Source organism: Opisthocomus hoazin, chromosome 3, assembly GCF_030867145.1.
Source record: "Opisthocomus hoazin isolate bOpiHoa1 chromosome 3, bOpiHoa1.hap1, whole genome shotgun sequence".
Taxonomy (NCBI): domain Eukaryota; kingdom Metazoa; phylum Chordata; class Aves; order Opisthocomiformes; family Opisthocomidae; genus Opisthocomus; species Opisthocomus hoazin.
The window spans coordinates 8,507,743-8,534,924 of NC_134416.1; the positions used below are offsets into that span (position 1 = coordinate 8,507,743).

Here is a 27,182-nt window from a genome sequence, read left to right on the forward strand (position 1 = left end):
GGTATCTCAGTGCTAGTTTGAGAGATTTATCAATTATCGTAGTGACTTGGTCAGCTTCAAACAGCAGATTCTTAGTTCAATAACACCAAAACCACTACACCTCCTGAAAGGATGGGAGATGTCTTTTGGTTCATATCTTGCCTAATAGCTATCTGGATTAGTGTTGACTGCAGGCATACAGAAACAAATGCCAGGTTACCAGAACTGCTCTAAATTCAATATTCACGTGCAGAAGAGCTTTTTGCAAAGATTTCATCCATATTGAAGTCTTGAGTTTCATTCTGCTAAAGCATTTGTCACCAACCCTGATCAGGGCGAAGAAGAAAATCAGTCATAAATCAGAACCAAGTCTTTTAACCATTTTCCTGACAAACTACCACCTGAAACTTCTGCAAATGACATATTTGCATTAGTACTAACACCTCTTGTAGGCAAAAGGGTCTAGAAAACAGTATACATGCATGGAGAAAAGTGGCAGAGGCATAAAGCATTTATGTGAAGCATCATTTCAGATTTAGAAGCACAACATAATACTTTCTGCTTAAGCTCTGCAGAATCTGAATATACAAATGCATGCACTCTAAATACAGCTCAGTGAAACCAAGATGACTGGAATGATTTCCTCTCTACCCCAAAACACTTCATAAAGCACCTCTAATTTCTGAGCCTTCCTCTGAACACACTCAACAGGAAGATGAGTATTCAGAGGAAACATTAGTATGTAAGAAACCTGTTCCCCTGTGTACTGGCATTCAAAACTCATGTCACTCCCTGCATACTACACTATGCCAGAATAAGGCTCCCAGTTTGCAATGTTGAAGCTATGTCACTTCATACATTTTATTTGAATTTATTAGATCTCAAATTAAACAACAAGCCTGGTCCTAGTAAACAAGTGATACTAAACTGCAGTGACTGCTTGTGGGTTAGGGTGGGTGTTTTTCAGAGAAATTCAAGAGTACCTGTCATAAATCTGAATTCATATTCATCTCCTAGACTACTCCTACACAGTGAGAAATTTTAATTCCTTTTGACTATAAGGAATCTTTAATGAGTAAGCTTTAAAATAAACATCTATGTATATGTAGTAAAATGGAAATTTCTAGGAAAAAATTGAGTCCCCCTATAATATCTGGGTCAAAATCATCTTAAATAGAGAAGACCTAGGATTTTATTTGCTGTGGCAGAAGGGAGATCTGTGAGCAGAGGTACCAGTATTCTGCAGCAGAGGTACCAGTATTCTGCTTTCTGGGGAGAATGTCTTAGTGGAGACATAGGAACTCAAATGGCAGAGCCATTCTGCACAGCAGTTGTACTCTGTGCTCCCTGGGCCCAAACAAAGCTTCAACGTAATCCTGTATGTCTACCTGGAAGTTTCTTCCCATAGCACGTACCAGGCTTTATTCCAGCTCAAAGACTATCTCCAATGACCAGAACTACCGAGCACACAGCAGAGCATACCTGCCCTTTCAAAAGATGGCAGGGGTTTCCTCCTAGCTATCCTAAATAAGAGTATCACCAGTGTGAAGTCCTTTAAAGAAAGCTGACACTACATAAAGAAGCAGAAGCATCTTTCAAAGGGAACTGTTTCCCTTTTCAATATCCATTTCTCCTTTCTTCCCCTTGAGCTCAAGTGCCTACACCTCAACAACTGTGAGAAAAACATCCTGATTACAAACCCTGACTACATAAGCTTCCCTCATCTTTTACATTCCCATCTTTATGTTCCTGTATGTTTGCATGTAGCTCTTCCCAGTCAAAGATGACCAAGTCAGAATTCCAAAGAGGTGCCCACATATAAGTGGCATGCAATCTTGAATTGACTAAAGCAGTATTTCATGAAACTGAACAGCAGTAAAACAATCCCTGCAAGTTACCCAGCACAGTGTGAGCAAGACTGACCATATGGAAAAAATATTTAGAAAGAGCCTTCCTAAAGACGTGGAGGAAGGAGTTCAGGAATTCTTTTTCTCCATGAGCAGAAACAGAAGCAGTCTCAAAATTTCTAGCAGGAAGAAAAAGCCATTTCAAGAGTGAAAAAATGCTACTCTCCTTCTTATAACATTAACCCTGAAATTTAAAAAGGGACAAAAAGAATGAAGTTCCACGCCTACTGAAAGTTGAATAAATGCTCCCAGGTAGAAATATTTTAGTGCAGCATAATACTTGGCAGTAAAGTAGTGCTAAGCATTCCTGGAGGCCAGAGATAACAAAACAGTCCCCACCTCTCCAGAATAATTTAGTAGTGCAGATTTAACTTATTCAGGATCAACAATGGCTGAAACTTTACAGGACAAGAAGAAAAAGTTTACACAGAGAGTTCCCTTAGTGGTACATTTTAAGCTGCTCTTCTACCCTACAATAAGAAAGTTTCAACATCTGGCATCAGAGTCAACTTAAACATATTTCATTCCTTTTGATATTCTGAAAAGGATTATGCTATCCTGAAACTGCGATTAATTTATCATTTGTTTTCAACATACTATTCTGTGTGACCAGCAATTCTTCCCTGCACATTTATTCCAACAAGAACCATTCCTACCTTAGAACTTCTACAGAACAGCCTGCAGAACAGGAACATTAGAGATTGTGAATACTGTTTTAAAAGTAGTGGTTAAAAGAATAGTTAAGATACTAGTGGAGTATTTTTATAAACACTGAGATTTATCCAGTATGAAAATTAGGCTTACCTTAGGGAATTGTTTTACTGGAATCAAAACTTTCTGTCCCAACTTCATATTTTTATTGATGACTACATCAATATACTTCTCTTCTTCCTTTCCTTCCCCTTTTTGGAATTTTTCAATCTCTGTCAAAGGAAAAAGGTTAGTTATTTTCTCAATTTAATACAATCTAAAAACTAAGAATCTTTGAAGACAGTATAAATTAAAAACTTTAAAACAAATACTGTATGGCATAATGCATACAGCATGAAGTGTAATTAATACATACATAAAGAGGTCAGTGGGGTAAATCATGTTTTGCTTTTTCAGGCTTTTTAATACTCATGTTCATATCAGCACCTTGAATTAGCATTGCAATCATTTTAAATGCTATCTTTTGACTTAGACACATTTATGCTTTATATGGTTCAAGCAGAAAAAAATATTCTTAGACACTTTTATTCATTTTTAAACTGAAAAGCTTACAGCATAGTTTAATACTTGACTACTTTATCCCTCTATATTATAAAAATAGAGTTTTAGTGCTGTTGTCTACAGTGCACTTAAGCAAATTTCAAATCAATCTTTCATGATTTCAGGAATGTAATTGAGGCACATAGGTCATACCCGAAAATGTGAGATTAGTTCATATCAATGACAACAGAATCAGGAATGATATTAGAAGTTCAAACCCACACTGCATGACTACTCATTCCAGAACTACATACAAAACTAGTTCTTGATGATAATTCTCTCTAAATATTGATTAGTGTGCTAATGAGAAATTGCAGATTTCATTTTCATTGGTGAGGAAACATCAGCATAAAAGGAGACTGAAAATGAAGCACTGCCTAAAGTCTTTGCTGGACGGGAGCCAGCCCACTGAGTTGCAGTGTTAAACATATTAGCACAGAACACACCAAAATCCAACCAATTTCAGAATTGTGACAAGAGTTCTCCTATGGACATCTAGCATTTGTTCTCCCAGATCTTCAAGTATCTTGTTAGTTTCTCCACAACAAAACACACCCTTCTACTCAAGCAGTAGAAGTTATGATATTTATCAAGATCTTGAAGTTTCATTAGTGGAAATGTGATTTTATGCCAACAGGAAACAGTAACAACAAACTTATGAGTGCAGAGATACAAATCAAAAAATATAGAAGGACACACAATCCTTCAGATAGTCTTTAAGAGACAGTTAGGTTTGAAAGTACTTCCACTGAAAAACAGAAGGAGTAGTTAACCAAAACATTGCCTACTACTGAAAAAAAATCCATGCATCATTAGCAGCGTTGTTTAAAATACCAGTCCATTCCCATTTACCACAACAGAAGTGAAGATGCCAACATCTTCCCCAATAACTCAAACTCCAGCCTTCCATGCAAGTTTTCACTTCACCAGCACAGAACAGGAAATAAATAGTTGCATTTATTCAAACTAATGTTCAGTGACTGAAGATCTAAAAGCCAAACTAGCCTTAGACTACCTGAAGGCTCCTTGAAAGAAAAGCCTTCCCCAGCTGTACTTTCAAATTTTCTCAGCCAAGTCCTTAAGAGTTTTGACTCACATGGACTCTAGCCACAAACTTTTTGGCAAAGCCCTATCAAGGCAACCTTCCTCTGAAGTGCCCTTTATATTGCAGCATGATCAGAAAAAACTCCAAAGCCCTCAGCTCACAGGCTGAAAACTACTGAGAAACATATTTCAGCCACTGAATCCAGGTAAAAATGGAGTTCACGCATTCTTGGTACATTTAAAAACATTTACAGATGAAATTAAGACTGAAATTTTATAGGCCATCATTTTCCCATTCAAAGCAGATGACTGGTATTCTGCAGAAGTCAAAGTTTCTGAAGATCACATTCAGACGTAAGAGTGTAGTACTATCACAGCACACAAATAAAACTATTTCTAACACCCCTGTCTCCTTATCTAACAAGGGCAGTTACAATAAAGCTCTTTGATTTCTCTTAGAATACAAGACTAGGTACTTAGAGGTTTGTGTGTTCTAGAAGTGGGAAACAAACATGACACTGATTTTGAATTCTGCCGTTGGTATACACTACCAACAGTATAAATACTCAGAGCTCAAAACTGATCAGAAGTATACTGTTCTCTAGCAACATTTTACACCGAGAAATACCAAATATTAAGATCTAACAAAAACATATCCACTTTGTTATGACTGAAGCAAATGCTGTTACAAAATTTCATGAGACTTCATTCAGCATTGACCTTAAATGTCAGGACTAGCATTTATTCAGAAAAACAAAAGCACAGTTCAACTCCAAGATTAAAAATTAATGCCCTGTGCTGTAGTATTTTGGAACAGATCACCACACCGAAGACCACCAGCGGTTAGATTGATACAAGATCTTTACAAGTTTTCAGTACCTATAATTACCATTACAGTGAAGGACTTTTTTCCTGAAGTAATCTAAATGTAAAAAATAAAAGTACTTTTAACAAAACCCACCATATTTTCATGAACTGGTGAAGTTAAAAATTTGTTTTCTCTTGTTGAATCATATACCAATGTACACAACTGCATGGTATAGCATACACTGCAATGCCCCTGCCCAACTGAAAATTTTATTTCTTAAAAATTGTATTTCCAGAAGTAACTTTAAATTAGAACCACAAGTTTATGAATGAACAGTGGTTTAAGAACAGTCTTAGAAACTGCCAAGAAAGATTACACTTAAAAGTGTGTTTGGTTTCAGGAACATCCACATGTCTCAGACTTGTCACAACAATTGAAATGTATTTGAAGAGTGAAGAACAGAGTTCTAACAATACCTCACGAACATTCTTCAGATTAGTGGGCTGCAAAAATACCTTAACAGATCAATACACTGCTATTAATATTTGCTAAATATTTTACTTAAGTTATTTGAATTCAGTATTTGAAGGATTTGAGTGCAACAACTTGATTAATACTAGATACACTCAATTCTACAGTAATTTGATTTAGTTAAAACAAAAACATTTAGAAGGTCATAGAAAGAACATTCCTTTCTTGCTCTAGTAATCACTCAACTTGAAGTAACTGAAGTTTAATATTAAAGAAATCCATTCATTACTCTGAAGGTCAGTTTTTCTACCCCAATTAGCTACATATTTCTTATTGACCATTTTAAGAAAAACCATTTCTTTATTCTTTAAATTTCACTGTTTAATCAACTTGCCATTTGCTTGACGATGCTACTGAAACCCATAGGCAGCTGCCAAGCAACTCTCAGCAAAATGGATCACAATTTTCCTCATTTGTTTTAAAGTCAAATGACTTGTTTCTCTTCTAATAAACAGCCCCAGCACACCACCATAGCCCTACGAAATAAGAAATTTTTAATATTAGGGTCCAAATTCAATCAAATTGACTTAAGACTTTATGCATATTCACTGCTATCATAAAACTTTAGTTCTGAATTACCAAAGTCAAGCCCACTGAACTGCTGAACATTCATCTTACATTGAGACCCCATTATATCTCAGACTTTTCTGTTTTTTCTTGTCATTTCTTTGCACCCAAATCTAGGATGAATACGAAATAAAGTTAAGCATTTGAATTTTATCCATACCTACTCAGCTCATTCAGTATCTATCACTCACATACATCAAGCTTTAGATAATTAGGGAAAAATCATGCCAGATCACACAGGAAATCCAATCAGATTTTCAAGGTCAAATGGATAGGAAGATTTGCCTTTTCCTAATCCTTAGATTACATTCTGTACTGCTTTGCTATATGAAGCAATGACATCTAAATCACAAATAGTAAATCAACATGTGATTAAAGCTTCCCATAATGCTAAAGATTAAAATCCCATGTTCTCAGACCAAGGATGAAGCTAATGCAACAGTCCATGAATTTAACTGGATGAAGTAACAACTGCATGGATTTTTTTCTTTACATTTAATCACAGAGAGATCTAAGCAATGATTACTCCTCAGTTAAATCACCAAATAATATTGCTAAATACATCAGATAATGACAAAGTAGAATTGTTTCAACATTAATCTTTAGGTAGAATTAATCTTCCTGCAGCAGAACTACAAGCCAGGATTCCAGCTCCCATCACTAAGCCAATATAAATAGTTGTGTTTAATGTAGAACAAAATGATAGTCTGCATTCATCTGTAGCAAAACAATATAATTAATGTAAGATCAAATATCAAACTCGAACAGAAATGCTTACTGCATTATCCTTAGTATAAAGGTTCCAAAACGCAACATGAGAAACAGAAACCAGGAAATCTTCCACTACTCTTCCTTAAATTCAGAAGTATTATCAGACACCCTATTAAATCCAAATGATTTCATACTATTTTTTTCTGTTTCAGATGGAAGAACAAGTGAAGAATCCAAGACTCCTTCTAGGACATCCAAATGACCATGGCTTCTGAAAGCATAGGGGGTTGATAGAACTGCAGTGCAATTTCACTAGAAATACCTTCCACATTACTTTAGAAAATGAAAATATTATAAGAACAACATTATCCTTTATAAGTACTCCTAAATAACGCTTGGCTCAAATACACTGAAGATGTTTAGGAAATTACTAACACTATATAACAGCAGGAGTATATTTTGCTTTATTTGGACAATTCTGATTTTATTAGCATGTAGCTAAGAAAGAAACATTAAAATTACACATTAAAATCTAGACCAAGGCAACAAAACAAGTCTGTTACATAAGCATACCCTGATAACAGTACATTTTAGTTTTGGCTCTTGGCCAGCAACAAAGGACCACGCAGTCACTCTATCACCCCTCCCCCCACTGGGGTGGGGAAGAAAATGGAAAGAACAAGGCAAAAACTTATGGGTCAGGACAAGGGCAGTTTAACAGAACAGAAAATGAAGCAAACAGTACCAACAACAATACAGATAAGGAGAATATACAAAACAAATGAATGCACAAAGCGACTCTCACTGCCTGATGCCCCACACGCTTGTGAGCTGTAATACACCAGCCAGCTCCGCCACCTGGGACCCAGCATGACAGCACATGGTATCGAATGCCCTGTTCTGCTTGGCCAGGTTGGGTCAGCCCGCCTGGCTGTGCTCCCTCCTGGCTTCTTGGGAAAACTAACCCTGTCCTGGCTGAACCCAGGACATTACCCACCCCTTATTCTATACCATCTACATCAAGCCCAGGTCCCCCATTTTCCAGTTGATGACCACCCATTCTCCTGTCCTTAATACATAAAATGAGCTATCATTCTCTTAGTTTATGGATCGTTCCTCTAAAGTGTCCATTAAGTTCATTTAATCCACAGCTTCAGTGTGGTGATGGGTGGTCACACACTGTGTCCAGAGCTCATGGCTGGTGTACCTGGTACGGCCCATGCCCACTGTCTGTGCATTGAAGACGTCGATCTTGATGAAGCTGCTGGGTGCCAGTTGTTGAAGACAGGTCCAGTCCATCATCGCTGTGCTCTGATAGGTTTCATCAAAGTCCATCCTTCTTTACTCTGGGTGATTCTGACTAATATCCTTGATACAACACAAAACTACAGTAGTGACAACAGACAGTGACAGGGACATTTAGCAGTCACATAAAAATTTCATTTCAGTGACTATTCTCATCCAAAAATCAAATCCCCATGAGGTACAGAATCACAGAATGTTCAGGGTTGGAAGGGACCTCTGTGGGTCATCTAGTCCAACCCTCCTGCCGAAGCAGGGTCACCTACACCAGGCTGCACAGGACCTTGTCCAGGCGGGTCTTGAATAGCCCCAGAGAAGGAGACTCCACGACCCCCCTAGGGCAGCCTGTTCCAGTGCTCCGTCACCCTCAGAGGGAAGAGGTTCTTCCTCATGTTCAGACGGAACTTCCTGTGCTTCAGTCTGTGCCCATTGCCCCTTGTCCTGTTGCTAGGCACCACTGAAAAGAGCTTGGCCCCATCCTCCTGACACCCACCCTTCAGATATTTGTAAGTATATATTAGGTCCCCTTGCAGCCTTCTCTTCTTCAGGCTGAACAAGCCCAGCTCCCTCAGCCTCTCCTCATAGGAGAGATGTTCCAGTCCCCTCATCATCCTTGTAGCCCTCCACTGGACTCTCTCCAGTAGCTCTTCATCTTTCTTCAACTGGGGAGCCCAGAACTGGACACAGTACTCCAGATGAGGCCTCACCAGGGCAGTGTAGAGGGGAAGGAGAACCTCCCTCGACTTGCTGGCTACACTCCTAATGCACCCCAGAATGCTATAGGCCTTCTTGGCAGCCAGGGCACACTGCTGGCTCATGGTTAACCTGTCATCCACCAGGACACCCAGGTCCCTCTCCACAGAGCTGTTCTCCAGCAGGTCCACCCCAAGCCTGTACTGGTGCATGGGGCTGTTCCTCCCCAGGTGCAGGACCCTGCATTTGCCTTTGTTGAACCTCATCATGTTCCTCTCTGCCCAACACAGACTTCCTCATCGTTCCGCATCACCCACCAGGTACATCCAGGTCCTTGAGCAAAAGCAATCCTGCGGATGGGCTTCGCTTTGCCCGAGGCAGGACTAACCCAGACTGTCTTCCCTAACGTGTTCCACATGTGCACTACGGGGACCTACAAAGGGAGAGCCATGGATGTTGTCTACCTTGACTTCAGCAAGGCTTTCGACACAGTCTCCCATGATATCCTCCTAGGGAAGCTGAGGAAGTGTGGGCTGGATGAGTGGTCGGTGAAGTGGATAGAGAACTGGCTGAATGGCAGAACTCAGAGGGTTGTCATCAGCGGCGCTGAGTCTAGTTGGAGGCCGGTAACTAGTGGTGTCCCCCACGGGTCAGTACTGGGCCCAGTCTTGTTTAACTTCATCAACGACCTGGATGAAGAGTTAGAATGTACCCTCAGCAAGTTTGCTGATGACACCAAACTGGGAGGTGTGGTAGATACACCGGAAGGCTGTGCTGCCATTCAGCATGACCTGGATAGGCTGGAAAGTTGGGCAGAGAGGAACATGATGAGGTTCAACAAAGCCAAATGCAGGGTCCTGCACCTGGGGAGGAACAACCTCATGCACCAGTACAGGCTTGGGGTGGACCTGCTGGAGACGAGCTCTGCGGAGAGGGACCTGGGCATCCTGGTGGACAACAGGTTAACCATGAGCCAGCAGTGTGCCCTGGCTGCCAAGAAAGCCAAAGGGATCCTGGGGTGCATCAAGAAGAGTGTGGCCAGCAGGATGAGGGAGGTTCTCCTTCCCCTCTACACTGCCCTAGTGAGGCCTCATCTAGAGTACTGTGTCCAGTTCTGGGCTCCCCAGTTCAGGAAAGATGAAGAGTTACTGGAGAGAGTCCAGTGGAGGGCTACGAGGATGAGGGGACTGGAGCATCTCCCCTACGAGGAGAGGTTGAGGGAACTGGGCTTGTTCAGCCTGAAGAAGAGAAGGCTGAGAGGGGACCTTATAAATGCTTACAAATATCTGAAGGGTGGGTGTCAGGAGGATGGGGCCAAGCTCTTTTCAGTGGTGCCCAGTGACAGGACAAGGGGCAATGGGCACAAACTGAGGCACAGGAAGTTCCGTGTGAACATGAGGAAGAACTTCTTTGCTCTGAGGGTGACGGAGCACTGAAACAGGCTGCCCAGGGAGGTTGTGGAGTCTCTTTCTCTGGAGATATTCAAGACCCGCCTGGACAAGGTCCTGTGCAGCTTGCTGTAGGTGACCCTGCTTCAGCAGGAGGGTTGGACTAGATGACCCACAGAGGTCCCTTCCAACCCCTACTATTCTGTGATTCTGTGACCTTACCCCCTTCTACAGGGCGCTGAGGTTTTGAATGGGCAGGACCAGCCCGGTTGGTGGATCCTCTGGTATTAACCAACCAGGTGGCCTTTGCTAAATGAGTATCCCCATTTTTGAAAGTCCCACTCCTCATTGCTCAGAGTGGTTTTTAACAGTCCATCATACTGTTCAATTTTTCCAGAGGCTGGTGCATGGTAGGGGATGTGATACACCCACTCGATACCGTGTTCTTTGGCCCAGGTGTCTATGAGGCTGTTACAAAAGTGAGTCCTATTGTCCGACTCAATTCTTTCAGGAGTGCCATGTCGCCACAGGAATTGCTTTTCAAGGCACAAGGACAGTACTCCAGGCAGTGGCATAGGGCACAAGGTAGGTTTCCAGCCATCCGGTGGTGGCCTCCACCATTGTGAGCACATAGCACTTGCCTTGGCAGGTTTGTGGCAATGTGATATAGTCCATCTCCCAAGACCCCCCGTATTTATTTTTTAGCCATTGTCCTCCATACCACTGAGGCTTTACCTGCTTGGCTTGCTTGATTGCAGCGCATGTTTCACATTCATGGATAACCTGTGCAATGGCATCCACGGTGAAGTCCACCCCTCGGTCATGAGCCCATCGGTATGTCGCGTCTCTTCCTTGGTGGCCTGAGGTGTCATGGGCCCACCGAGCTATAAACAGTTCACCCTTATGTTGCCAGTTCAGATCCACCTCAGCCACTTGAATCTTGGCAGCCTGATCTACCTGGTGGTTGTTTTGATGCTCCTCCGTGGCCTCACTTAGGTACATGGGCATCCACATGACACTTTTACAACCAACTGCTCTAGCTGGGCAGCAATATCTTGCCATGATGGGCAGCTGATGGGTTTGCCTCTGTGCTGCCAGTTGTTCCTCCATTGCTGCAGCCACCCCCACAAGGCATTGGCCACCATCCAAGAGTCGGTGTAAAGACAGAGCACTGGCCACTTCTCTAACTGGCAATGTCTAAAGCCACCTGGATGGCTTTCACCTCTGCAAACTGGCTTGACTCACTTTCTCCTTCTGCAGTTTCTGCGACTTGTCATGTAGGCCTTCCACCTACACTGCTTCCCCACAACACAACAGTAGCCATCCATAAACAGGGCATACTGCTTCTTATTTTCTGGCAGCTTATACAATGGGGCTTCTTCAGCACGTCACCTCCTCCTCTGGTGATACTCCAAAGTCTTTGCCTTCTGGCCAGTCCATGATTACCTCCAGAATTCCTGGGCAACTGGGGTTTCCCATTCGGGCGCACTGGGTGATCAGCGCGACCCACTTACTCCATGTAAGCTTGGCATGATGCGTAGAGGGGACCCTCTCTTTGAACATCCAGCCCAGGATGGGCAATCGTGGTGCTAGGAGCTGTGCTTCAGTGCCGACCACTTCTTAAGCAGCTCGAACGCCTTCATATTCTGCCAGAATCTCTTTTTCAGCGGTAATATAGCGGGCCTCAGATCCTTTATATCGCCAGCTCCAAAACCCCAGGGGTCGACCTCGAGTCTCCCCTGGTGCTTTCTGCCAGAGACTCCAGGTTGGGCCATTCTCCCCAGCTGCAGTGTAGAGCACATTTTTAATATCTTGCCCTGACCAGACTGAACCAAGGGCTACGGCATGAACTATCTCCCATTTAATTTGTTCAAATGCCTGTCGTTGCTCAGGGCCCCATTCAAAAATCATTCTTCTGGGTCATGTGGTACAGAGGACTTACAATCTGGCTGTAATTTGGGATGTGCATCCCCCAAAAACCCACAACACCTAAGAAGGCCTGTGCTTCCTTTTTGCTGGTTGGTGGAGACATAGCTGCTATTTTGTTGATGACATCCATTGGGATTTGACAGCGCCCATCCTGCCATTTTATTCCCAAAAACTGAATCTCTTGCGCAGGTCCCTTGACTTTACTTCGCTTAATGGCGAAACCGGCTTTCAGAAGGTTCTGAACTATTTTCTCCCCTTTCTCAAAAACTTCCTCCATGGTGTCACCCCATACAATGATGTCATTGATGTACTGCAGATGTTCTGGAGCTTCACCCTTTTCCAGTGAAGTCTGGATTAGTCCATGGCAAATGGTGGGACTGTGTTTCCACCCCTGGGGCAGTCGATTCCAGGTGTACTGGATGCCCCTCCAGGTGAAAGCAAACTGTGGCCTGCAGTCTGCTGCCAAAGGGATGGAGAAGAATGCATTAGCGATGTCAATTGTAGCATACCACTTGGCTGCCTTTGACTCCAGCTGATATTGAAGTTCTAGCATGTCTGGCATGGCAGCACTCAGCGGTGGTGTGACTTCATTCAGGCCACAGTAGTCTATTGTCAGTCTCCACTCTCCAGTAGATTTTCTCACTGGCCATATGGGACCATTAAAGGGTGAATGAGTTTTGCTGATCACTCCTTGACTCTCCAGCTGGCCGATCAGCTGATGAATGGGGAGAAGGGAGTCTCGGCTGGTACGATACTGTCGCCGGTGCACTGTTGTGGTTGCGATGGGTACCTGTTGTTCTTCACCCCTCAGCAACCCCACAACAGAAGGATCCTCTGAGAGACCAGGCAAGATGGACAGCTGTTTAATTTCTTCTGTCTCCACAGCAGCTATGCCAAAAGCCCACCGATACCCCTTTGAGTCCTTGAAATACCCTCTCCTAAGATAGTCTATCCCAAGGATGCACGGAGCCTCGGGGCCAGTTACAATGGGGTGCTTCTGCCACTCCTGCCCAGTGAGGCTCACTTCAGCCTCCAATACACTCAGCTCTTAGGACCCCCCCTGTCACTCCCGAAATACAAATGGACTCTGACCCTTTGAAATCTGATGGCGTTAAAGTACACTGTGCACCAGTGTCCACTAGAGCTTTATACTCTTGTGGATCTGACGTGCCAGGCCACTGAATCCACACCATCCAATGAACGCGGTTGTCCCTTTCCTCCACCTGGCTGGAGGCAGGGCCCCTCTAATCCTGGTCAGAGAATGTGATACTTCCTGTAAAAATGACTTGGAGGTCGCTTCAAGAGGATCAGAAGCAATATCAAACTGTCTACCTGGTCTGGAGAGCTGCCCACTGGAAACTGGAGTGGCTTTTTTCCTAACAGAATCCCCTTTGGTGATTGTTTTGCCTCGCAACTCACGCACTTGTGCCTCTTGGATTAAGGTAGATTTTCTGTCCCACTTCATGTTCTCTCCATGGTCACACAGGTAAAACCACAGACTGCCCCATGGTGCGTAGCCTCTGTATACCATTGCCTTGTCAATGCCCCCTTCCCTGGTCAGGGATCCCAGCTGCTTGGCTTCCCTGCCCTCTAGTTCCAAGCTGCTGGCCCCATTATCCCAGCACCGCAGCAGCCAGGTGACAGTGCGTTCTCCTGGGTGGCTGCTGAAATCACTCCACATGTCTCGCAGCTTGCTCAGGGACAGGGTTTGGGTGATGATCTCTGGCTCTGCCTCTTTCTCCTGCTCTCAGGATGGTCCTGGCTCATTGCCATCCCTCAAGGGCAATATGATTTCTTCACATATTTCTTTTTCTGTATAGGGGCAACTGATACCAGCACAGTTGGTTTTCTGGCTCAGCCGCAGTGCCTGCTACCAAGGATGGAGCAGCCACTGTGCCCGCCAAGGGGGCTGGAGCAGGGTGGGTCTTGGGGCAGTGACATCAGCAGTGCCAACCAGAGTGGCTGCAGAGCTGGTTGCAGGGGCAGGGGAAACTGCAGAGTCTGTCACTTTGTTCCCCCCCGCTTCCCCTTTAGAGCACTGAACAGTGTTGAACTGGGCTCTGTAGGCATGGGCCAGACCCCAGCACATTGCAATAATTTGTGTCTCCCTGGAGTTCCTAGGGTGGCAGCACACTTCTTCCAAATATTCTGCCAGTTTGTCAGGATTCTGCACTTGCTCAGGGGTGAAGTTCCAGAACACTAGAGGTGCCAACTGTCCCAGGAATTTTCCCATGCTATTCCATACACTCCACACCGCTCATAGCTATCCAGCCCAGGGGCAGGCCTCTGCAGGAAGGTTTAGGGTTAAACTTGTTAAAACAAGACCCAAAATCCATTCAGGAGAGTGAACAATTGGAGCATGCTGGCCTGAGCATCCCACAGGTACTCGAAACTCTCAAAAGTTATGACCAGCCTGAAGAGAGGAGGGATGACGGAGCACGCAAAAGCATCCCCTCTGGTTTTCCCCCCATAGAGTGCATTCGATTATTAATAAATTCTGAGACAGCACCCAAGGTACAGAAATGACCAGTGTTGCACAAACACAAGCCTAACTTCATGCCAAGTGATGTTACCATATCATAAGTTGATATTAAAGAATACAGCAAAATCCCAATTCTGTTCCTTTTCCCAGAGGTAATGAAAATCACCACAGGGAACACATACAGCAGGTAAGGGTTTACATACCCCAACCATGTGACCAAAGACAGCAACATTTTTTACTGGTGACTATTTAGCTAATACAACAAATATGTATAACAAATTACAACAAAGTTGTTATAACACATTCTGCTCAGCCCTGCCATTATCGTCTCCCCACTTTGGGCACCAAATTACATGTTTTTGTTTTGGCCCATGGCTGGCAACAAAGGATCACACAGTCGCTCTGTCAGCCTCCCCCTGCTGGGATGGGGAGGAAAATGGAAAGAAAAAAGGCAAGAACTCATGGGTCAGGACAAGGGCAGTTTAACAGAACAGTAAATGAAGCAAACAGTAACAACAATATAGATAATATGCAAAACAAACAGCGAAATGCACAGAGCAACTCTCACCACCTGACACTCCACGCACTCCCGAGCCATGACTGCCTTCCCACCACCCAGCTCCCCCCAGCCAGAACCCAGCATGATGGCACATGGTATCAAATACCCTGTTCTGTTTAGCCAGTTTGGGTCAGCCTGCCCAGCTATGTCCCCTCCTGGCTTCTGGTGAAAATCAACCCTGTCCTGGCCAAGACCAGGACACAGCAGTATTTCTCAGTAACTTCAAGACTTCATAGCTAACAAACACCACCATCTCCAGTTCAGAAAGCTCTCAAGTCGAATTGAAGGCTTTTGAAGTATCATTTTATACTTTCCCTGTCATTTTGCTTCTTGAAAAAACTCTGCTATTGACTATTGCTGGAGATATATCGTAGCTAGACAGATATCCGGTCAGACAGTACAACTCCTTATAGTTTCAGATAAAATAATAAAAATGATGGTACTACAAAAGTCATTGTGGCTTACTAGTTTGCATTTTACAAAGACCTCCTTTAAGGCACACACCCAGGCTTTGATAAGAGACAAGCTTCCCAAGGAGGAGGGGGGCCTCAAGTCAGTTGTAGCAGAATTTCAGAAAAAAATGGATGAAAAAACATGGACAATACTGGTTTCGTTTCCTCAAAGTTTCTACAATCCTTTGAGTTCAGCATATCAGTAAGTACTTCTGAAACAGTCTCTGGGATTAAAACATTACTTTTATACCATGGGTAAAGTTCTCCAGATTTCTATACTGCTTCTTATTTGAAAGTTTTCATCATGGCAAAATCCATACTTTATCTGAGAAGGCACATTTGAAGCACACCAACTCTGAAAATACTGGCAGTTGGGACTTTCGCAATGAAGCCAAGTCACAGAAACTCTGCTGTGCTGCGTGTTGATTCAGTACTCACCGTCCTTCCATAACTTGTTCTGGTAAATCCAAAGTGCAGTAACATAGGATGATAAACACAATAACAGTTCTAATTTTGATGACAATGATGAGAGCTTAATCTCATTGTCACAGTAAAGTGGTATAATCAAGTACAGTTGAAACACCTGTCCAGTGTAGGACTCCTTTATTCCCTACTTGACTAGTACCTCTCTAACAAATACTTCTTGTCTTTTCAGCTGAAAGTAGTGCTGCACAACATGCACTTGAACTAGAATCACCACAGCAAGGCTTTGAAACATTTAGAAAGCTTTCTGAAATAAACCCCACAGATGTCCTGAAAGCATCCTCTAACAGACCTACTACTCACTCTCCCTGTCCTCTTGATCATCAGGAAGCGGGACAACCCTCCCAGTTTTTGCACTAAACAGATGTGCACTTAGCCTTGTGCTTTTGAGTGTCTTACACATATCTAGCATTGTCTAGTTAGCTTTAAAGCAGGTTCTCTGTGCATATATTCACAAGGCAGAACTCATTGAATTGTATGTAGCATCCCAATCACACAAAAAAACCCCCACAATTAAGAGTAGTGACTTAAATATTTTCTGATTTAAGTAAATGCTTGGACAAATACCCCTTTTTCCACCCACAAGATATTTTCAAAGCAAATATTAATTAGCATACCTTCATGAAAAAGACAAATTAAAGAACTGAAGTAATCAAGCAAACAAAAATAGCCTCAAAAATTATAAAATAAGGGAGTTAAATATATGTGGAATGGCTATATCTAAATCCATCCTGAATGGGTATAAGACTCAAATCAAAAATGCAATAAATTTTTCATTTTTTAATGCAGTTGCTCTATTGCGGCACCCATTTCCATTTCTCTATGAACTTCAGAAAACCCCACCTATCCTCCTCAGCCACCACTTTCATACTTTAAAATAAAGCCTTTTAACAACACAAATTTAATCTCCACAGTAGGTCCTAATTCTGAACTCGCAGAATACATTAAGAGCATGAACTATTCATAAGAAATAGGAATTTATTTCAACAAATGCACATTACAATAGTTGAATTCAGAATAACTGTCTCATATGCCACCTTAATTTCGTAGAAGCAACTGACAATTAATCTAATTTGAATTTACAATAAAACAAGTGGTTCATGCTAGAATGATGTCTACAACATTCAAATTAATAATATCCCTGTTGAAGGACTTAAACCAATCTTTATTTAAATTGCATTCAAAGGCATTGTAAGTTCTATTTTACAGTCTAAGTACTACTGTCTGCACTGATCTGAAAACACATTTCAGTCACCAATATGACTATTTTGAATAGGCCTTTTTATTTAAACAGTTCAAAACTAATTGAATACCTATTACCTTCACATCAAAAATGACTCCACTAAAATCTGTTCAGACTGATTAATATTACCAATAAAGTAGAAAGTATCACAGTAGAAACTGTCAAAAGTAACATGTAAGATATTAACAGATGTTCAGTCAGTCTTGCTCAGGTAAAAACCAAGATGTAAACATAGGCTTCAGTCTCATATACCCACCCTACTGCACTGAAAATTACTATTTATCTCATTGTGGAGAGAGTTTCCGAAATTACACAGTGCTAAGATTTCTTACATGATTTACCTACTGTTGACAGCTTTCTTCAAACATGAATGTTTTTACATTAGCAAGGTCAGAAATTCACTAACTGCAAAAATGTCAACTCCATAACTTCATAACTTCCATAATTTCAAAATAAAAAATTCTAAAGGCAAGTTAAATATACATGTGGAAAAACAGTACCCAATGTCCCACATTTGAAGTAGGTGTACTTCAAACTTGGATGCTATATCCTATCAGGACAAAAATACTTGACTGCCATGTTCCTCCCTGCTTCATGAACACCTAACCTTGCTGCCCAAATATTATCAAGGGCATTGACTTTTGTCTTGCTTTGAACAGAAGACTGGAGTTTCAGAGGTTTCTTAAAGCCTCAGGCACCTTATAATCCTTCCTGTAAGTAGAAGGTATCTGAAAAGGTACCTGTCCTATTTTTACCTACTGTACCTACTGCACAACAGCCTCAACATAATGGGATTCCCTTTCTGCAAGTACTTTTTAGCACTTCCATATGACAGCACAAGTTGCCCACAAGCCCCAAAGGCAAAGCTCTGGAAGCCCTCTGAACTATTTAGATGGGATAGTAGGAACAAAATGGAGGGGTTAGCATTAAGTCATCTTTTTGTTTAGAAGACATTCCTGATGGAGTTTTAAACACCAACCTAAAGCAGTTCCCTCAAAAAAGCAGCATGAGCAAACACAACAATTGGCAGTATAGACACGAAGCTACTTTGGATGCAGATTTCAAATGTAAATCCATGACTTCATAAGTGGATCCAGCATCATCTTATAAGACTTGGAGCATAGGGCTTAGACAAAATGACATTAATAGGTTGTATCAAGAGCCCTTACAAAAAGTTGTTCCATTTCTAGGTATAAACACAATCAGGTAGTCCTTACACAAGATTTAAGTTGTCACCTTGGTGAGTCAGAAGTATGTACACCCTTTCTTCCTTATTATGTACATAGCACTAAAAGTTTCTGTGATTCCTTTGACCACTTTCAGAAGCAAAAGCATAATTCAGACCTCATTTGAAAAAGGAATATAACCTGCAGCTCTTAATATGCATGTATCACATTTGTAACTATTGCCAAGTTGAAATGCTAGTCATAGCACATCCCATTATTGAAGTCTAAAGCAGAAGACTTGCACACTATTAAAGACCACACTAAGATTTTTAGGGCACTGGCAAAGACAGTGTAGTCTAAAACTCTGCACATTCAAACAAACCACTTACCAAAACACATCTTAGTAGAGCATCTTCCATCCCCGTATTTTGTATAATTGATTGTTACACAAACAAGCATACAACTGCTTACCTAGCATCATGCAAGACTTATGCAGCCATCAGCAAGACAAAGCAGTGTTCTCTTCCCCTACTTCTCTAAAAGTCACTTTGAGCAACTCCAGAGCTTTGACAGCACCTTCCAGCCCAACTGACAGAAGGCCAGGGTACAGCCTCACACTCTGGCAACCCTTATTTCAGTAAGGTGTCATATCCTATTGTCAAACCCTAATAAAACACAATTCACACCTATAAGTCACAATTTACTTGAAATGTCTGGTTTAGTGATTATTCCAGGAAGCATCCACAAGCACTGAGGGAGCTGGCTGATGTCATTGACAGGCCACTGTTTTTGAAAGGTCACGGTCATCAGGGAACATTCTTGATGACCAAAGCAAAGCAGTCAGTCATCTTCAAGAGCAAGAAGGAGTATCTGGGGAACAACAGGATGGTAAGACTCACCTTGATCCCTTGGAAGGTGATGCAGTAAATAGCCCTGGAAAACTATTTCTAAGCATGTGAAGGACAAGGTGATCATGAGTAGTCTGCATGGATTTATGACAGGGAAGTCACATCGTACCAAACTAGAAGTCTTCATCAACATGAGTACCTCTGCATCAACAATACAAGTACCTCAACAGATGAGAGAAGCACACGATTTGTCCATCTCATCTGTAGTACGGTTTTTGATACTGTTGGCCTTGAAGACCACCATCATCCCAGGCTGCACTAGAACAGCACTGCTCGCTTTTTTAAAGTGGTGACCCTTCCTCACTACTCAGCCATGACACAAGGTTTAGCAAGCTGCTTGTTTGATTTCCACAGTTTTGCAAAAGAGTTTTGAAAAGTTTTTAAACACCACCTTTGTTTCATCTTTGGTATTTTTAAAAAATACTAGTTCTAGTGAATTCTACCTCCACACCAAGATTTCTCATGAAATACTACAGCCCAGAAAGCCATGATTTGCTTCCTGAAAGCATGCTAGAAATTCATATTGCATAGGACTACATACGCTCCAACAGTCCAGAGCAACAGATTTGACAGATCCAGTGTACACTAGTCTGTTGTTCCCCCTCCCCAGTCCCACCATTACTCTGCTTTGCATGGCTGAAAGCATACACATTCTCCTGAAGTCACACATCTCTGCCCACTGCTTCTCAGAACACCGTGTTGTCTAAAATACATTCTGTCCAATAAAAAAATTGTTATTGTTTGTATTTCACACTGTGTTAGGGAAAGGAACAGAGATGAGGCTATCACAAGTACCTGTAACGTGTCTAAATTCTTACATCAAATTCTGTGATACTCAGTTAGCACCAGACACTGTTAGGACTTGGAAAACTCATACCCATTGGATCCAACATAACCTTTATCGACAAGCATAATCTCACTCTTACTACAGAAATTGAGGAAGACATGTATACATTCTGTGACATTGCACTGGTCAAGTGAACTAGGAAAGTGAATGCTACCACTGCTTTGGAGCCTGCAAAAGATTGAAAACTGCTGAAAACCGTATATGCTGGAGTAAACTTCATGCATACCTGTGTTGATTCAACCTACTGTTCATCATTTTCTTACCTTGTTGATTCTAACACAAGTTTCCTGGCTTCCTGATGTGAATCACTCAGATTCCTGAGACTTCATGTCCACCACTTTTACTAAAGCACAAACTATTGATGTGTAAGACAGACAAGAAAAGGTAAACTTGTACAGAAAGAACATGAAACCACAGGTGAGTGTGAAGGGACATAACATTGTGGATGGGTTGTATTTTAATCCATAAAACAAAAACATAGCTCAAGCATTTGAAAAATACTTTCAGAATGCTTATAAAAAGGTAACAACACAACATATTTGTGTGTTCTGGTCCACAGATGTACAAGACAAACCTATGGAGGTTAGCTGGTGAACGTAGGAGAAAGGTGGCTAATTCCAGAACGGTGTTACTTTACACACCTCTAATCCTTCAGAAGGCCATTACGCCCACTGCCATGAGACAAGTGGCAAAACAGTATTTTTATTAAAAGTACTGCCTACTATAATTGTATCCTTTGTCTTCCACTTATAGCCCTTGGCTGCAGTAATACAGCTTGGCAGAAAAAATATGCAGAGGCCGTTATACATCTACTGCCCTATGAGAAAGTGCAACTTCAAAATTCAAGTAGAAATTTTATGTATCAATTTCAACAAACTGAATGTTAAAACTCTTAGCATCCAAGTTAATTTTAAACTAGCAGAGAGATAATGTTTATTACTATCCCTCCCACACGCTCAACAGCAGGTGAATCCAAATATCTTTTTGTATGAAGATACATATTACAGAGTTAAGCGGACTGCTACCACATGCAATCATTTACAAATACTATTCTATTAAACTTACTGTCATAGAATCAGTTGAATCACTTCATGGAACTTTAGACCAAGATCAGACTTCCCTAGAAGTGTGACAAACCTTGAAAGCCCAGCTTACGGACTCATTCCATTTGCAGCTTCAAGGAAGGAATGAACACCTCTGCCAATAGAACAGTTTCTCTGGGAAAAAAGTGAGATCCAAGTCTGCAACAAGCCTCTTCTCTGTAGGACCATGTGCTTAGCCACGTAGTAGCTTCACTGAGGAAAGAATTCTTCCAACTTCTACAGCATCCGAGAGCTTTTCTTAAACTACTATTTCCAGCATACACCTAGTAGAACATTACTCAATTTTCTAGATTTAAGAAAAAATTAAACAGACCTTCATGATTTATATCTGCATAAATATCTGAAAGAGCTACCAACTTTTGCTAGTAAGCTTTGGGTGAAACATACCTTGTGAAGAAAGTGAAAATACACTAGTTTTAGTATCATTTATGGTATGCCACAGGAAACAGCTCTGAATCACAATTTTTTATCTAAAGTGGTGTCTTTCTATCTAAAGAACTATCTTTTACTTTAGCTTAAGTAAAATTAAACAGCTCCTTCTGAATAAGTCATATTTCAGGTTAGTAAATTTGTTTATAAATAAAACTTTCTTCAGGAAAAGTGTTCTTAAAAACCCAAAGTCAAGCTTCTTTCCAACAGACACGGTTATGTTATAGCTGTAAGAAGCAGAACCCCAGCATGGTGATCTGTGCAGCTACTCAGCAGTCAAGACACTTCAAATTCAGTTGCCTGAAGTTGTCTCTTTTGAAGACAGTTTAAAATAAAGTGCTTACATGAAGTAGAAAATGTGATGCTTCCACTTTACTGCAGTTTCAGAAGCCACATTATCTCGTGTAGTTACGTGACGGATTAGTTTTAGAAATGTTACTGGTTTAGTTTTAATCCACCTAATTTCAAAATCCCAGCTTTCACTGAACACCATAATCTTTTCCCAGTGATGACTGTGTTAGGAATTTTCTTACAGTAGCAATTCCTATGTTTAATTTAAACAGCAGATTCCAATACATTACAGATTTTACACAGAATAATCAACTATTTAGGAAGTGTTACATGCACAAGGTAGCTGACATCTAAGTGCAGTGGAACAATTTACAAGCAGGGAAGTACAGCTGCATTCAAGGTGAGACACCAAAATCAAAGCCAAACTGGTCATATTGAGATATGAGTAGCACTGGAAAAATGCAGAAGCTGCTACTAACCAGACACCTGCCCTGCCTATTCCCCACCTGCCTTCATAATCCCAGATATTCAAGTTTCTGCTCCTTCATCACTTCTGTCTGCCAAGAAACAAGAGTGTACAGGTCAAGAACCTCTTGGTTCAGTGATGTTTAAGTCTGTTTTATATGGGAAAGGAAATGCTGATGCTCCAGTTTCCAAAAGAAGGTAACATCAAGTTACCTTCTGGATGTGGCAGAGGACAAAGAAGCTGTATTTCAAAAAATGCAGCTGCCTAAGAAATTCAGGGTCTGGGTGCCCAAAGGATGAAGGACAGCCAAGACAAAGCAATAACCACCTAAGATGGCAGATCATTCCATCACTCACTACTAGCGAGAAGCAAAACAAAAAAGTGCATTTAGGAAGAAAAAGACCAAAACAGCAGTCATAATGGGTCCCATAAGTTGTCTTAAAGAATGGTTCATGTGTATATAAAGTTTCAAATATCAATGAAGCAAGAAGGGGAAGTGATGGTATTTCAGAGTAAGTGCAGGAATGACTTTAGTTACAAACAGAATTACCACCTAAAATGTTGGAATGTGCTACTTCAGTTAAGCACTGTTATTTATTGGATTTATGTGAAGTGAAAGAGATCTGACTGTCCACTAATAATAGATCTGGAAAAGCTAAACTCTTCCTCAAGACATCAGGATAAATAGACACAAATGCCTCTTCCAAATTTGGCATGAGGGTTTAAAGACTCAGTCAATCAATGTTTCAGAGCAAGACAACACCAGAAATGCTAGAACAAATCTTCAGCAAGTGCAAACAGAACTACATTCCCAGAACTGCTCTTTTGAATGGTAGCATCCATTCCTGAAGCAACACACAACTAATTTGAGGTTACTACTCCAATTTACTATAACTGTATCTTAGAAATATGAACATAACACTAAATTATCAAAAAGACTAGGAATAGGAAAAGCTTTCTTTTCATTAAATTCACACAGCTTTTATTTTACCCTTGCATAATAACTAACTATTGGCAGTACCTCTTGACAAGAAGCAAGGGATTAACTATGTAAGCTGGCCAGAAGCATCTATTCTCTTTAATCTACTTTTCTGAAGGGGCCATCTGCTCTTACTTCATTTTGTGGCCTAGCTTGAAATTGCATTTACTATTCTGTTAGGATTTCAATTAGTTACTTGTAAAAATTTCTCCCATGTCAGGACAGCTGTCTTGAGGGTGAAATGCTGTAAGGTAAAGAGGGAAAAGGGGTTATTATCAAAAGCTGATTGACTATAATTGATACAGCTGAAACAGCTAATTACTCATCAATAAAATGAAGGGAAAATTATGCTCTAACTGTTGTTTTATCACAACACAGCCTGACATCTATTACTGACAAGCATGTACATCCATGTTTTAAGGCGCTGACTCTGAATAAAGGGACTATGTTTGCTTTCTGTATTCTCCACACTCTAGCTCTTTTCAGATGACTCTGCATAAGAGCTACAAATCTCTGCTTTGATAACAGCACCAAAACCTGTGATTAGCATAATTTGCATATACATATGTCTAAGTATGCTGAAAAGTTTACTCAGCACAAATCACAGGTTTGAGTTGCAGCCAGGTAATACTCCAATACAATAACATCAAGTTAAGCAAAGGACTCCTAAAGGACTGTATGGAATGAAATCTAGTTTTACTTCCTACTACATGGAAATGGGAAAAGTATTTCCAATACAATTTTTTGCATCCATTTCAATGTTTTCCCCAGCAGAAAGCTATCCAGCAAGCCAAGTACTTTAGTTAGTGCCTTGAGCAGGTAACTTTTCAACATCATCTTCACACAAGCCATTATAACAGGTAGCCTTCTAGCCTAGGCAACCAGCCATTGAAAGTTTTGGCCATTGCTCTGAGCGCATTGACAAAAAATAAGTGATCAGTACCCTGAGGACCTACAAGCTACTCAGAGGCAGAAAATACGTCAGGTTAGCATTATGCTCAGCATACTACTGAAGTCTAAAGAAACTACAGTCTACTGGTTAAGAAGAAAATATATGTGATTTGCTATCAGGGGCATTAATTTAAAAGGGATAATTTGCCTAGAGTTCTTCATAGAGCTGGTCTCACAGCCAGCTATTTGACACTTATGTGATAATGAAACACACACCAGCATTTTTAATTAACCTTATATAGAACTATGTGAACTATTACTTAATGTTTGAAAAAGGACTATTATTTCCAGGGGATCTGTAAATTCTGTAACTGCCTCTATGAACAAATGATTTATAAATAGCATTATTGTAGTTCTCCTGCACTCTCCCTTTAAACAGCTGATAACAATGCAATATTTTACAAGCTTAGAAAAGTTTAAAAGTCTGGCAAAGTATTTCTTTGAAAACTTCATTCAACACTTATCCAATTGGACTGCCTGACAGCAGTCTCACTAGTTAAAGCGTACATCAAGAGAACAGCACAGGCCAAAGCTATTCCAGGTCCTATCCATATCTTAATTTTCTTTGGAAACCCTGTGGCCAAAGATAAGGTAATTCTCTCACAGCCACAGCCCTCCGCCTGTATTCCAGCCTAAGCTTGTGATCAAGGTATAAGCAATAAAAACAAATACCTATGAGATGGTCAAGCAGCAAGATGCAACCAGTGCTAATTTCTAACAGTCAAGTTACCAGTTAAAGCCTTTATAACTTGAGTATCACTTTTTGTAGTCACACATTGAAGCTACACGGAAAGCCGCTTCTCCAGGCACTGAGGTCTCAGCCAGACGAGCGCTGGCTGTCAGGAGCGACCGGCGCTTTCAGCAGCAGGCAGAACGCACCCGGCTGCAACAGCTACCGCGACAAGCGAACCCCGATGGCACCCAGCACCCCGGCGCGGCTCCCGGCTTTCCTGAGGGGGGGCTGACACCCCACCCCCCCCAACCTCGGGGAGGGCCGGCGGGCCAGCGCCCCCTGCCGGCCGCACGCCAGCACTGCCGCTACGGGACCGCGCCGCCAGGCTCCGAACGCCGGCTGCGCTGCAAAAAAAAAAAATCCAAAAAACGGCGTAGAGAACCCTTCAGAAGCCCCCCGCAGAATTAAAAGCTGCATGATGATTTCTAACATTCAGAGACCTACTGCTAACACAAAGGCGTTTCCGGACAGAGACAGCACCCAAAAACCTTCCTGGGTAACTCCTATCTTCAAAACTTCAGCATCACTGTTTAAGATGCTCCATAGGTATCCTACAGGATAACCCATTCCAGAACACTTCTGCTCTTTCCAAAGTGTGCTCATGTTAATACTTCATAATTGCCCAGGATCCTCAAATTCACAGAAAAAAATAAGGTTAGAAGTCTTAGAAGGTCATTAATTCTCTGTCCTGGTTTCAGCTGGGATAGAGTTCATTTTCCTCAGTAGCTGCTGTGCTTTGGTTTTAGTACAAGAACATTGATAACACTGACATTTTTAGTTATTGCTAGGAAATCAAGGACTTTTTCCAGTTTCTCCTATCCAGCTAATGAGCAGGTGTGCAGGAGCTGGGAGGGAGCACAGCCAGGCAGCTAGTCCATGCTGGCCAAAGGAAATATTCCACACCATAGACATCCTGCTCAGTTTATGAATGGGGGTTGGCTAGGGGGCCAGAATCCTCTTTTCTATGAGTTCCACAAAATCCACAAGTTCTGCAACCACTGCTCAGGGACTAGCTGCGCAACTGGTCATGAGGCAGTGAGAAAAACTGTATTTTGTATAGCTTGCTTTACATATTGTTTCCTTTGTCATTTTATTAAACTGTCTTTATCTCAACCCACAAGCTTTTCCTTTTGTCCGTTCTCCTCCCCATCGCCTTGTCCGGGAAGGGCAGGGGTGAGCAAGCGGCTGTCTAGTACTTAGTTGCCAGCTGCTGTGTTAAACCACAAGACTCCCACAATGCATTTTATACAGCTACCCTTAGGTCACTCCCAGCATTCATTTCACATGGTGTTAACAGGCTTCTGTGAAGATTTCAAGTAAGATAGCCTGCAGAAAAAGCGTTTTAACAGATACAGTAAGCTTCAAAAATGTGATAAACCTGTTGTATACTTTCATACAGTAGTCCAATAAAATCCTAATTATTTTTCCAGACCATGGATGCATGGTCTAATAAAAAGGTCAAGGGTATACAATAAGTGAAAAGAGTCTTTAAGACCAATTTGTGCTACACATGACAAACTGGACCACAGCAGTCCTTTCCACTCTGAACTGATCCCGATGCATCAGGATTGGTGCTTCACCACTATCTCTAGTTGACCACCTCTAGTTAATTATGACACAGATCAAAAGAAATCAGTAACAAAAACTTGTCCATTATTAGTTAATAGAAAAGGAAACACACAAGCAAGAATGACTGCATTAAAGGCAGTCCTTCACTTTCTTCATCTTTTTAAAAACACTGTCTTATCCCAAAGCAGCATGAAAAACAGGCTGAAAAATATCTAAAACGTTTTGCTTTCAAACACATCTGCTTTCCAGAGTATTGTTCCTGGATAATCGGAGGCAGTAAGACTACTGATGCATTTACTTTCCAAGCATTCAGTAAATGCAGCAGCAGCATCAGAGCAACAGAAGCAGTTTTGACTTCTACCTAGATTTTTTTGTCTTGTCCACAAAAAGGCATCTTGCCCTACTGACTAT

General features: G+C 41.6%; 1 protein-coding gene across 5 annotated transcripts in view; it reads right to left on the reverse strand.

Moving 5' to 3' along the window:
* Positions 1-27,182, reverse strand: part of KHDRBS3 (KH RNA binding domain containing, signal transduction associated 3) — a 105,000-nt gene that overhangs the window by 70,064 nt on the left and 7,754 nt on the right. For all 5 annotated transcript variants that reach the window (XR_012763372.1, XR_012763371.1, XR_012763370.1 and 2 more), the window contains exon 2: positions 2,691-2,809. Coding sequence is in view for 1 of the 5 variants with exons in the window: in XM_075415512.1 (XP_075271627.1) it covers positions 2,691-2,809 (119 nt within the window). In the remaining 4 variants the exon portion in view is untranslated. The remainder of the gene's footprint in view (positions 1-2,690; positions 2,810-27,182) is intronic.